Source organism: Phyllostomus hastatus, unplaced genomic scaffold (genome assembly GCF_019186645.2).
Source record: "Phyllostomus hastatus isolate PE091 unplaced genomic scaffold, TTU_PhHast_1.1 phas_contig_34, whole genome shotgun sequence".
Lineage (NCBI taxonomy): Eukaryota > Metazoa > Chordata > Mammalia > Chiroptera > Phyllostomidae > Phyllostomus > Phyllostomus hastatus.
The window spans coordinates 39,859,030-39,873,902 of NW_025333857.1; the positions used below are offsets into that span (position 1 = coordinate 39,859,030).

At 39.8% G+C, this 14,873-nt stretch overlaps 1 protein-coding gene across 4 annotated transcripts in view; it reads right to left on the reverse strand.

Moving 5' to 3' along the window:
* The window catches only part of TLE1 (TLE family member 1, transcriptional corepressor), an 83,295-nt gene that overhangs the window by 32,396 nt on the left and 36,026 nt on the right, over positions 1-14,873 (reverse strand). For 3 of the 4 annotated variants that reach the window (XM_045840181.1, XM_045840182.1, XM_045840179.1), the window contains exons 7-8: positions 9,712-9,916; positions 8,962-8,978 (exon numbers count right to left, since the gene is read on the reverse strand). In XM_045840181.1, the coding sequence (XP_045696137.1) occupies positions 8,962-8,978; positions 9,712-9,916 (222 nt within the window). The remainder of the gene's footprint in view (positions 1-8,961; positions 8,979-9,711; positions 9,917-14,873) is intronic. The other variant, XM_045840180.1, reaches the window with a different exon arrangement.

Below are 14,873 nucleotides of genomic sequence, written 5' to 3' on the forward strand. Positions count from 1 at the left end.
CTCTTCCCATTAAGTCAAAGGACGATTATCCCCCCATAAGAGTGATTTCTAAGCTCAATTTCTGCACTTGAATACTTGTACCCAAATACTTGGCCCCAAATACTTACCACTTACAAGTCACACTAGCTCTTTAGCCTATGACGCTTAATTAACATTCTAATGGGCAGAATAATAATAATTATTATTCTAATAATGTGCGATATATACTGCATGCCTTTTCTGTTCCCCTCTTCTAAACACACAACATACACCCTGATTCATTCAGTCATTTGTCCGCAATATCAAAAATGTGAACATAAAATAAAAAATGAACATTTCACAGCCTACTTTAAAATAACCCTGAAAATGACCCAAATTTCTACATTTGCTTTCATGAGCCCTACCATTTATAACCCAAGATTTACACACACACACACACACACACACACACACCTCAGCCGAGAACGAAACAGTCCAGGGACCCACTGGGCCAGTTTCACGTGGCGGTGACCATGGCTGATAGGAATCCCACAGACCCATTTACCACCACAGACCTCTCTCTTTCCTAGAGTCTCTTCCTAGAGTCCATATTTTGAAAGATTTTAATCTCCCAAACAGCACTCATCAAGTACAATTCCTTTTTCCAAGAGTTATTTGCCAAATAAATATTTAATCATGAATCAGTTTTTTTGATCAGCATGAGAACTAGTGTTACCACATTTGACTGACATACTCTAATTCCAGCCAAGAAGCTCAATGTTTTATTTCACCTTGCAGCTGGTAAAATTTAAATATCTGCCAGAATTTTTCAAACACTATAATTATCAGGCAGACTTCTACAAAAAAATGTCCTCAGGGCTGGGATTTCCAGACTATATATATGTTTTCCTTTGTTTTAAAATTTCGTTAAGAACAAAACAAAAGCATCTTATTTACCTTAGATCTTCTATAAGAACTCAAAATTGGAGTTTTATGCAGCCCAGGGGGGATATTTAAATCTGAGCAAATCAAGATCAGGAAACACATTATTATTTCAAAACAAAAATTCTAAAACCATGATGATTTTTTGTGCCTTACATGTTGCATGCATGGGTATACAGCCAAGTAAAAGGATAAAGGGAGATACATATCCAACCCATCGCTCAAGAAAAATGAACACCCTGGAATACTCAGTAGCAGAGACATAAACAGAGTTCAGAAGACGTACTTGCCCAACTGGCATGACTTTCTCTGTTTTATGCTGAAACCATACATGAAATGAATACATGAGATGCTTGGACAGAGAAAACATGCTCCACAAGAAGCGATGACCTCTCCCTCTTAAGAATAACCTGTGATTCTTTGAGAACGTAAAATCTCAGTGGGCCTCTTCACTGGGCACAGGGAAATTGTTCACTATGACTAATACGTGCTTCCTGAGGGTCACGTTTTGCACTACAAGTGATATGACGGTGCAGATCACTAATGAGAGCAAAGGACCCACTCAGAGAGAAAAGAAAAAGTAGCGGCAGATCTTCCAACATTAGAACCAGTGTGCACTCCTCGAGTAGTTAAATCCAGAGCACATTTTCCTAATTGGTTGAACGTGTTTTGTAAAAACACACACCAGCAACATTCTCTGCTGCAGTTCAATGGAATCACATTAACTAGACAGTTGGTAGAGAGTCCGAACCTAGTGGGTAGAAGTAGACAATATAGTCTCTTCAAATAAACTAAAAGTAAGCATTATTACACCATACCTTCATGTAAGAGATTACCGTATAAACAGAAGAGTCTGTTAAACCTCAGAGAGCTTTCAGTCAAACAAAAGAAATGTCAAGATTTGGACTTAGTGTTTGGTGCCTTTATTCAGACCACTCAGGACACTGTTTTTATTTCATGCTCTCATTACCCACTCAAGACTAAGGTAGGACCCAGCTGCTTCAATATGCATAAAACCAGTCTTTAGAGACTTATTTTAATATTTTTACTTTTCTTTTAGCAATTTAACAGTAATAGTTGTTCATGTATGCTGAGATACTTTGGAAGGTAGACTCCAGAAAATATGAAAGAAATCAAGTTTAATGAAACATTACATTGTCAGTACTATCAAAACACTTGCTACAAAGCCTTCATATACCCCTCATCTACTCTGAAACCTCAAAGCAACTCTCCTACCTACCAAATCTCAGCCTTGGAGCCACCAGCCTCAAATCTGAAAGGAAAAACCTTTGGATACAGCAAAGCTAGACAGGTTTCCCTAACGTGAAAATAATGTACATTATTCAAATAGATTTCTTTAGCTGCCATGCTGATTCCCCTAGGGAACTTTCTCCTCCCTGCAGGAAAAGTGTTTGTGTCAGAGGTACAGATTGGAAACTCATGACACCTCATTTATCCTCGGTTACACTGAGGCAGTGGGAACCTAATTTTCCAGCACACTCTACACTGACAATTAACTTCTCGGCGAACATTAAAACAATTAGGTGACGATGCACCCCGTCACATCTGTGTGCCGTCTCAACCAACACCTGGTACCAATTAAGTCATCACCCCATGCTGTACTTTTTGTTGCAGTCCAACTGGTCATACACGTATTCTGCCTGACATTTCGACAAATGTATTTACCTATAAAACTAACAAGATTCCCCCCTTGTCAATGGCAAAAAAGTGGAAGGAAGTGGAGAGGTGTGGAAATGTGTCCACTTGGCAACCACATCACATCTCACAAGCCCTCGTGGTGAAGTGGTCCGCTGAAGGGTATACATCTATTTTTCATAGTTAAAATGCAAACTACAGAAAGAACCAATGTGTCCCTGATCTTGATGTAAGAACTCAGTGCTGTCGGATGCAGAAGGGGGACAGTCAGGAGGATTCCTGCAAAGGGATGCAGCCATGCAGGAGACAGACAAACCCAGTCAGTATTTGGACTGGAAGAGTAAGTCAAAGTAATAACACAATGCCTTAGGCATCACCTTTTATGTCCCCAGCTTGCTCTCTACTCCCCTTCTCCAGGGAAAGCAAAATAAATAAAAGCTTAGGAGCTGACAATAAATATAATCACTTTAAAGGAATTTTTAAATGAACTCAGAATGCCTTCATTCCTCTAATCAGGACCTTGGTCACAGCAAAAATCGAATCCATACTTCAACCTTTTTATAAAAGCATGTTTTTGAAGGGCTACTTAGGGGTTACTGTTCTTTCTGCAGCCTCTAATGAGGTACGTTTGTTGCAAGACCAGGCCCTGAAACTAGAAAGCGCTGGGTCAGGACCTGACTGCGAGTTATTTGGACATCCAACGGCTCTTACACTCAGCTCTCCTTATCTGAAACATGGGACATCGAGAGTTTGTTGCCTACTGCATTCCAGAGGGAATGAAAAGATTGTGGGGCCAAAATGAAAATAAAATTTAGGAAAACCAGCTCCAAATGATGGGCATCAAGTTATCTAATTACAGAATACAAACCAAGTCTAAAAAGGTTTTGGAGAAATAGTCTCTACCTGCTCTTGTTTGTTTGTTTTTTAGACTAAGGATGCCCTATATACAGTATAATCACAAGGAGATAAACCCTAAACATTCTCCAGTCACACACAGGCTCCAATATCCACCTGGTGAGATACAGCATCCACAATAAACAGACAGCTCACCTGTTACAGGTACACACCACTACCACCAACCTAGAAACAACCCGGGCTTTCCTTTCTTCAGGGGGCCACCCTTCTCATGATAGTGATGCCAGTTTTCCCACAGGATCCATTTCTTTAAAGCACATGGTTTCAAATTCTATCAAAAGGGAAATCTGCTTAAGAAAACTTTAGTGTTTTCTACTGTGCCTAAATAATGAAATTTTAGGTGACTCATCTCAGTTTCATCCCTTATTTCCAGGCAATTCCTTGACATGCCCCAGGTCAAGATAAAGACTTAGACAAAACTACCTTCTCCTAGACCCATTTACGAGACGGTTTGATGGATGATTATCACGAGACTGACCAAGTTCATGAGAAGCTGACGTCAGTTTCATGGTCCTAACACACTAAGAAACACCAGTAACTGCCGCCGTGTCACACAGGCCCTAATCTCCACAACTGCCTCACCCATTGTATTTGAAAAAGGCAAGGAAAGAAGTAACTTCATTGAGCATGACTAATAATGCATTTACTGTCTTGCTAGCAGGTACTTGGGTGCTGGGGGGTGAGAGGATGTTCCCAAAGGCTTGCTATGTTACAACTGATGACGTGGTGTTTCTGGTTCCTCAACCCTGGCCCTGTGAGGCAGCCACCATCACCACTTTGTGGAGGAAGCCTGCCTGTGTGGTCCGAACTCCCCTGACATGTGCATTTGTCCAACAGGTGTTCTGTCTAACACCCCACCCCGATGCTGCCATGTGCCCAAGAAACCACTGGGAGATAATGTGATGTTCAAAAATAAAATTTCAGAAAAACACAGTTTTCTCCAAAGAAAGCCTCACACTTTATTTTCTCCTGTGCTCTCCAACATGCTGAGTGTCCTTTTGAGCAAAAAAGTGAAGTAACGGGTGGTCCTGAACTAGGATCTGGTCTTTCCCTACCTCAGCCAGTTAGCTAGGTAAGCAGAACAAGTCAAGAAGAAAAACAAAATAGATGTACCATCTTACGTTAAACAGAGAGATGGCTGATGTAACTACTTTTAAGTAAGTTCTAAATACGAGACCAGTAATTTTCGAAGCCAGTTACAGGAGTGAGAACATAGTCCCTCAGTGACATGATCTAATTCTCAACTGCCATTAACTAAGTAAATATGTGATAAGAGGCACCCAACCCTCCTTGAGCTTGGTGCCTTACTGATAAAATGGTAACTATACCATGATGATCTCTAATGTAGATGAACAGTACTTCAGACTTTTCTGGACCAGGAACCGCTTTTGAAAATTTAATGAAAAGTTATGACCTCTCCCCAGAATCTGGTGACAAGAATGCTGACCCAGACCACTACAAGCAATTGTTAAGGGTTCAAGAACCCTCTGAAGCCCATCCATGGACTCTGCCTAAGTCCACAGACCCTCTGTGCTCTGGAATCTCTCCCAAATATCACCTCCAAGTCCCCTCCCTTTTCTAAATGTTCCAAATAGTATCACATGGGTCAGGAAATGTCAGTATTTTCATTAAAAAAATATACTGCAACATTAAAAGATATCACTGCAAAATGACAACAAGTGAGTCAAACAGTGCTTGGCCCATAGTAAGTGCTCTGTAAGTATTTTTTTAATCTAATGAGTGTTTAAACACATATTCTACCCTATTTTCTTACTAGCCATACAACTTTTAGTCAAGACTCTAATTCTAGGTCTTTCAAGCAAACTTAAGTGATATCCCCTTCAGCCAAAATTGAATGCAACTCATCTCTAATTCAAAGATCTGATGTGTTCATAGCTACCGAAATAACCTTTCTAGGTCACTTCATATTTCTTTGTTCAACAGTAAACAGCATTCTGACAGAAGGCTTATGTGAAAAACCACCACCACTACCAAGTTTTGCAAATTAGAAAAACATTAGTCAAATCTTAATTTATAAACAACTCAAATAGCAAAAGAAACCTCTTAAAGGTTACTGGCTTTATCCTTCATCCCTTTCAGAAACAAGCAACTTAAGATTTTGAGTCTCCATGTTTTCATTCTACTCTTAGTGTTTTCATTTCTTGGGTTTTACATTAAAACAGGTTATGTTAAGGCTGTTTTCTTACCATAAACCTTAAAAAATGGAATAATTTTATCACTAAAAATAAACAAACATGTCCTATAAACCAGTTCCAGACTTACAGATACAAATCCATAAACACCCACATTCTTTCTGGATCTATGTAAGTTTCTGGTTTTTGCACTTAATATAAACGTTTGTTCACTACAAAAAGAAGAACAGAGAAATATAAGACTAGAGGCCAGTGTGGAATTTTTCAGAATAGGACCCTCAGCCTTCTGACAGAGGTTTTCAGAGTCTGGTCCAAGAACTGGCCTGATGTTCCGAGACCCTTACACATCTCTTTTGAGGGCAAACTTTCTTCCTATAATACAATGTTTCGCAACCAAAAGAATGCATAAGGTGATGAGAATCCAGCTATCCTCTTTTAAACCAGGCACTAAAGACATTTGCAAACATATAAAACCACTCTTTCCACTACAATTGTTTTATTTTAGAAAATAGTTATTTTGTTAAATAATGTTAACACAAATTAAGTACCTCTTTATCTGCTTAAGTGATTTTAAATGTGTTTTATGTCTAACCCAGCAAAATTTCAAAATATATAACCCACATAAACCAATCTTATTTGGGGTCATCAGTAATTTTAATTTATGGGTATAAAGATTCTGAGACCATAAACATTGAAAACCTCTACCCTGTACAACTGACCTTAACCCCTCATTGGGTGGAAAAAAAACAACAACAACAAAAAAACAAGAGCATTAAAGAGCAATCAACTAACTTTATCTGCCAAGTAAATTCGACTTCATAATTCAAACCACTTTAGATAAGTTTTGTAACATTTAGGCTGATAAGATGATGTACACATCATCTTATTACCTACCCACTGCTGCCCATGTTCAATTTCACACAAAGTCTGAAGAGCTACTTATTTATATAACTGCAGCAAAATGCCATTTATGTGGACAGCGAACAGTTTAATTCCTCTCTACAGACCTAATTAAATGTTTATGTTACAAATTAGTGTAGTTTTCCCATTTTATATCATCATCACCTAGAGTTATCTGTAACAATTAGGTAGGAAACACATTACATATTCTGAAAATACTCTGAATATTATAAAATATTCTGAAATTATTATTGTCAAAAATTTGATATGAAAAAAGGCAACATTCAAATAACACATTAAGTAACCATTTATTTTATATTATTTTAGATTGCTTTATGCAACATATCTATATCCACACTTTGATTTGAACATTCACTGACTACTAACTCAACATGTGGACTTAAAAGCAAACCACAGCCCTGCCTGGTGTGGCTCAGTGTTTGAGTGCCGGCCTGTGAATCAAAGGGTCACTGGTTCAATTCCCAGTCAGGGCACACGCCTGGGTTACAGGCCAGGTCCCCAGTCCGGGGCACTGGAGAGGCAACCACACATTGATATTCTCTCCCTCTCTCTCTTCCCTCTCTAAAAATAAATAAATAAAATCTTTAAAAAAATAAAAAAGCAAACTATAGCTGCCTGAAATTCAAGAACTACTTTGACCTTTTTTAAGGACATAGCTCATCATCCTTCCTCCATCCCACCCTCACTTCCACAATAAATTAAGTTCTTGTGTACATTTTTCAGTCAAAAATACAAACAGGAGATTAGACACATTCAAAAATAAACAAGGAGGTCTGAACACTGCCTCTACTAGCTTAAGCATGCAAACCTCTACTCGTTCTTGCCACTCACTGGCGTTTCAGAGGGGTACATGCCAAGGTACACCTTCCATGACTGCCTGAACTGTTGCTGAAACTTTCTACAGTCTACTTTTTATAGCACTTTAGTCTCCTCTCCTTTCCTTCGTTCCTTGAGAAAGGCCTTATGATAAGTGTGCCTACGAATCCCAAACTACAGGTGCACTTCCCATTCACCTTACATATAGTAAACACTCAATAAATACATATGCAGTGATATATGGTGAAATAAAAAATTCAATCAATTAAAACCTACAGCAGACTAAAGGACACAGGTGGGCTCTCTCAACACCTGAGTCTGTTCTCTGGTCCAGAATTTGTTTTTCAATTTGATACGCTACTGGATGGACATGGCAGAAAAGATGATAATCTACAGGGACACTGGAACATCAAACATAAAGGCCACCTCCATAAATCAAAGTCAGTTTACCTGGGTATGTACTCTGCAAGGAGGATATTTTATTCCCTAGCTATGTATTTTTTCTCTCCACAACATTTTCCAGAGAAAACTTATAATACCAAAATTTTTAAGGTAGGTACCCTCTCCTTTCACCATTATCCATTCTCCCCCAACACAGCCTGATGCATCAAGTATTCCAAGATTTGTTTCAAAAAGAATTTTTAAAGTCACTACTATTCTACACAGACAATGGAGGGGGGGAAAAAAACAAATTTTTCAGAATGAAAAGAATTACACATCTTCCCTACAAACCCATAAAAATTTTTTCTCAGAATGATTTAAAAGTTCAATCTCATTTTTTTTCTGACCACAGTTAAAATTTAAGATGGTCAAAATAATGCCATATTCAAAAAGAAAGGCAAAAACCATACGTTATCATCTAAAAAGGGGCCAATTTCTCACTCCAGTTGATCATATCTGAGAGATGCATTTCAGATACAGATCTCCCCGCAGCTAACTGGCACATATATGCACAGGTCAAACATGCATTATGCAAAATGGGAAAGATTTAGGCTGGTGAAAGGATGAACTCTCCAAGCACAGAACACTTGTCCACTGGATTTGTTTTTTTTTAAGAACTTAGACTCTCAGTTCTTTAGTCTAAAATAAATTTAAGTTCAAGTTCACTCTCCAAGGACAATTATGAAAAGAAAACTAGATATGGAAACCTAGCAACTGAGATGCATTTGCAGAGGATAATAAATGGTTCAGGTAGCAATAACACATTACTAACCAATTTCACATATGGATTGTGACCTCTTGCCTATAAAACTGATTTAAGATAAAAATGAGCACTCTTTTAAACTACAGGAAACCTAGACTCAAAATGCAACAAGAAACATTTTTTACGTGGGTCTGTGGCACACACAGATCATAGCCAACAGCTCTGCCCAAAAATCACATTGCTCTCATTTAACAAAAGTTTTATGGAAAAGATGGGGGCAGGAGAGAAGAGGAACAGTCTTATTTAAAAAAAAAAACAAACAAAAAAAACTGGTACTGAGAGAGACAGGGAAGAATTTGTGCGCCTGTGCCTGTGTTTAAAGAAAGGCAGCTTGAGATGCATTGCAGGAAGGGGGGTGGGGGTATGTTGATGTGCAGCAGGCATTAGAGTACTTACTGTGCCCGGTTCTCTGTCTGCTCCCGAGGTTACCAAGAAACGCACAGACATGCCCGTTCAGACACAGAGGCAAGAACAGAAATAAAAAAAAGGGGGGAATAATTAGAACACAAGCCCCAAACAGTTTTAAAAATGGCTTTTATTTATATAAGTCATTGCACATTCCTAATACAGTGATTTCCTGAAAATTACAGTATTTTGTAAACATAAGATTTACAGTTTAACCATACACAAAGCCTATTTTTTTATTTCTTGACAGAATAAATTACTTTTCTTCAAAAAATTAGTCAAGTGCAATTTTGCCCAATATTTAACGCATACTAGAATTAAAGCCTATGAAACTAAGTAGTAACAGATGCAATTATCAAACCTCTCATTTGAACACATTCACTTTCAAATTTAACTTCTTATTTCGCCCCATTTAACAACATTACTTTCTTTGAAAATTACCCAATTAAGCAGTTAACAGTTTTCCATAATATGGTACAGGCCACTGGCATTAACTAGGCAGTTGCCAAGATGTCAAGATGCCTGCAATCTAACGAGATCGAGAAATCTACAGATGCCCATGTTAAACCCTGAGAACTTCCAGGGTGAACTGTATTTCAGTGGCCAAGCTTTGCGACAGTTCCTCTTAGCTCATTGTTTGCTCTCTGAATAGGTTGGGGCTTTCTTTAGCGGTGCACACAACTTTGCAGCACTGTATGAGTGTGGGGACAAAGTCCTAATCTGGCTTGCCCGGCCTCTCACCTCTGTGGTGCTCTGCATCATGGTGCTTCTTGTCATCTTTTATTGCCAAGTGAGACTGCCCACTCAGAGCACTAGACAGTGCCAGAAGGCCAGCACTGCCGCCCAAGGGCGGGATTCCAGGAGGCTGAAGTCCCGAAGGGTGAGGCGTTAGGGGGACTGGGGGTCCGTGGCCATGAGAAAGATGCTGAGCTTGCAACTGCTGCTGCTGTTGGTGGTGGTGAGGGAGGAGGAAGAGGAGAAGGTAGTGGTGGGGGTGGTGGTGGTGACGGCGTTGGCGGCATCCAGGGAAAAGTAGACACGACATGACAGGATGGAGGGGAACAGAACAGGAGGATGACACGCACACGAAGGAAGTGGAGAGACAGAGGGAGGAAAAGAGAAAAATATGTGATTAGTGCTCTCAGTTCATCAGAAGCTTTTACCTGATGAGTTGTACTCTTCCCAAAATACAATCCTCATATCTATACTGTCCTTTCTGGCATAACCAACCCCTGGGAATGTAGCTGTTCACTATCGTCAGCAAGCCAAAGTTTGTAAGCAACTCACATATTAGAGTTCTATCTCTATGTGCCTCAAGGGATGAAATCCAGTATGTCATTGGACCCAAGATGCCACAGATTCAAGACTCGTCCTGATTTCAGAAAGGTTAAAATTGGGGAAGCACAGGTATGCATCCTACAATGTAGTAACTGAGTAGTCATCAGTTACTAAGAGACTCCGTTTTACCCCAACATTCTTACTTTAACTTACCACAAGGGTATGATGAAACAAAACCAAAATACTATCTTTCATTAACAGAAACCAGAAAGCAGGAACACCCAGCATTTCTTATGTACCTCAACTCCAAGGACTGCATGTCTTTATTTCATTAAGCCCTCACTGTTGAGTAGGTACTGACATTCCCATTTCACAAAAGGGACCAAGGTTGAAAGCAATGAGGAAATTGCAGAGGGTCTCCCAGCAGGTGGGAAGGGAGTAGGGTCAATATGGGAATGGCCCTAATGGCTGCAATGGTCACTGTGCTACTGCATACAACATGAGGTCACAGGGAGCCATGCATGTGACATATGGAAGAATCTTAGCTAAGGAGAAGCCTTGTTAACCCCTTACTTTTTCTGAGCTCCACGTCCCAAACCCAGTCCTTCAATGTCATAAGGAAAACAATGAGACCCAGAGAAGCCAACTACTTCGATGGGAAAACACTCTCACCAGTCCTGTGGGACACCAGGCATGGTGACCCAAGTCCCCATTCCCAAATGCCATTGCCTCTACCGGTTAACCCATTCCAGAGATTATAAATCTCTTCATATTAAAAAGTATTATTGCTCTCATCTATTATATTTAAGAGCGTGTTGCAGACATGGAAAAGTATCCAAGAAATGGCCCTTGTACCATAAATCTGGCCGCTTTTCAGCTGTCCAACATAAAACTTGTTTTTGATGAGACACTAAAAACGATTAAAGCTCAATTTCTAAGGTGTAATGGTGTTAGGAAATTCTTAAGATTCTGATTTGTGCTCACTTCCCTGGGACTCAGTTGCCCGTTTTATTTATTACCCCCTTGCGTATACTGAATATATTAAATCTTCACTCCAGGACCTTCAGTAATTTCCACCTAGAATACTGATCTTTAATTGAATCCCAAACAAGCTCCCTGCCCTCAAGAGCAAGAGAAAGCAGCATCTTAAAAGCAGAAATCAGTGTCCAAAATAATTTTATAGTATATCTTCAACTGCCACTAGCATCTTTTAAAAAAGGTTTAGGAGCCAATGTTCTCTCTAAACTTCCATTCCTTCCAAAAAGAGCACAGTTCTAATTAGAGGGAAATGGAAAAGGGGGCGAGGTCCAAGCGGACAGCATTAATAGCATTCTGGGAAAGTATTTATAAACTACTCATTCGCCATTCGAGATCATAATAACAATTTCTTTACACATAAAATCACCTTCCTGTCATCCAAAAGACACTAATTCTTGCTCTGTCACCTTTTAAGAGCTCGGCAATAGCAAGACATAAAACTGAAGAAGCTGGCAGCGGCGTCGCGGTCCACTAGGCATGCTCATTAGCACTTAATTAGGAACTAGACACCTGCCATAAGAAATGCGCTTGCAGAAGGATGAGGACCAGGTCTGCCCTACTAGCAATTACTATCATTACTTGGAGACTAAGAGCTATGTCCGGCTTCTGGGGGGGAAATGCAGTGATGCATACACAAGCAAGAGCAGCGGGGTAATTAAGCACAGCACTGATTAAAAGAAGATGAGAAAGGCTAAGCAGAGGGGAAGGCAGGAAACTACAATGTTGAGAACACAACCCTACCACCCCTCCCTGCACAGCCCCACTACCCTAAAAATCCAGAATCGAGTCACCAAAAGATGACTTCAGAGGTGGAATTTTACGTCAGAGCAAAGGCAAAATTTGGACATGCAAGGAAAACAACAGATTTCCTGCCAAACCCAAGTTAGTTTTTAGAAAAATGAACTGGAAAGTATTCTCTGATGTGTTACTGAAAAGAAAGGTTACCGTACATAATAAAGGGGCGTTGCCCCTGCAGCTGAGAAATAGATCTGTGTGGTCACACCCAACATTTAGGCACACCCAATAACTCAACGGGGATATCCAAGAGCCTAACTTGCCATGGACAGCTCCACTTCTACCCCTCTAAGCTCTTTCCCTTATAGAAATAGCTCACTGTCCATGATCAAGGTAAACTAGATTCCTCCACCCTTAACTTGGCCATCTTGAAAGTTTGTTTTTTTTTTTTTCAAAAGCAAAATCGCATCAAAATGGAAGGCGTACTAGGTAGCAAAAAGATGGGTCCACCGTTTAAGATACTGTAAACCCAGGAGACAAGGATCCATCAGTGTCTCACATTGACTTCTTTAACCTGCCAAATAAAGGTCCCAGATAGTACTTTTGTTTTCAGTATCTGGCCTCAGCTCAGAACACAAGGGAGGGTGGTGCCATTGCACAGACGACAGAGTGGCTTGCCTTGGGGCTCACAGCCAGAACGATGAATGCAAAGCTTTTGTTCCCTAGAACAGCATTTCTCCTGGGACCACAGCAGCCTAGTCACGTTCACAAAAGACCTCGTGTTTCTCCCTTTCCCAGGTAATGAGAACCTAAGGGTGTGCAACACTGCTAGCATACCATTGGACACTTACTGGGAGATAAACGCACCTGTACCATGCATTCTTAGCAGTGGCAGATGGTAATTTGTTCTTAGGTTTCTGACTCAAGAGAGCCAACTCTCGAGTTCCTGCTTCCCAATACCCTGTCCCTACCCCTGAAAAAGGTATCTTTTGCCCCACCATTCTTCCAAGGAAACTTATAAAGGAATCAAGGCTAAACAGAGAAAGCTCTGACTCGAGTCTCTCAGAATAAGGTGCTTATGAGGTAAGAAATGTTGTTTCTAAGGTAAAACATTTATTGAAAAGAATAGAGGGCCCACATCCTGGAGAGTAAAACAAGTCCAGAAGGGCAGCCCACCTGTCCCATGTGTCCTTGGAAAAACATTTTTTCTCAACAAGGCTTACTGAGACAGGCAACGCAGTGCCTATCACTTTCACCAAAGAAAAACCATGAATGCTGCTTAAGCATATGTTTCAGAACAAAAGAACTACTGGCATTGCTATATGGCCAGAAAAAAAACCCTAAAAATGAAAAACAACCACAAATAAACAAAAAACAATGGCTCTGTCAATTAGGAGAATTTGCATGCATCAGTCCCCTACAGACCCAAACCTGGGCTCATCACCAGGGAAAACTATAAAATGTTTCTCAACATGACAGCTAGGGTAGGAAAACTTAACCATCTACCCACTTATTATAGTTTACACTAATTAGTAAACTTTTGCTCAAGTTAATGCCTATAAATTTATACAGCACAGAACACAAGCAAAACAGTTAATAAGTCCATTAGAAAAGGCATTTTTGATAAGCAATGGTGGCTTTTAGCGATACAGTTGGTAACTGAGACTATCAAGCTAGACCAGTGGGTTCTCAAACAGAGCAATTTGGACACTACCCTTTCCCCATTCCAGGGACATCTGCCAACATCTACAGATATTCACGGCTGTCACATCTGGGGGTCTCAAGGGATAGAGTGCTACTGGCAATCAATGGGTAGAGGGCCAAGAATACTGTTCAACATCCTATAATGCACAGGGCAGCCCCACACCACAGAGAATTATCAAGCCCAAAATGTTAATAATACTGAGACTGACAAATTTTGGGCTAGATCTAAGCCAGAATTCTGTCCCATCACATTAGAATCCAGGTTCTCGAACACCCAGGGACTTGCCAAATTGTTGCTTAAAATATAAAAACACTTTCAACATTCAATTGTTCACTTTCCTTTTATCACCATTGAATACCTTACCAAAACTTAAAAAAAAAAAAAAAGAGCATTTACTTCCTAGAGCTGATACCACTAACAATTTCAAAACAAAACAAACAAAAAAACTTCCTATTTTAAAAAATACCTACACAGGTAACTTTTACATACTAGTGTTTCTGGTGCATTACCAAAAGGTTTAGGTTGGGGGTGAGGTAATGTGATGAATGTACTTTTTCTCACCCAAACAATCTGAACAGGCTGAGAGTGAAACAAAACAAACACCAAACCCTGAGTATTATAATGATACTGAAAACCACAAGGAATAAAGTAACCTCATCCATGTCAAACAACAGCCACACATTTAGAATTTTAATTCACCTTCTACCTAGAGCAGCCTGGGTCAATTACATTACTATAATGAAACTGACTTTACTGTTTATACTCAGAGCTTCAATGTGATAGTGTAGTGTTTCTACATTTTTGTTCTCAGCCAGGTGTAGCACATGCTTGCTTCATCATCAGAGCTGCCTATGCAGCTGCACAAGACACCAGAATGCAAGTGAAGGCCAATGCCAACCTCACCCTCACTAAAGGCTAAGTTCAACCACTGAATCAACTTGAATTCAATCCCATTTATAACATCAGGAAAAACTGCATCACAGAGATCACAAACTGAACCCAATCCAAACTAAAACTATGTCCCAAAATAACATCTCTAAAGCTAAAAGTGTGACAGTAAGTAGCATTTATAGCACTTGGTATTTAAACACTTTTAAAGGGGAAAAAATGTGAAAAGTAGTATTTGTTGACAGTTCTCTCCAAATCA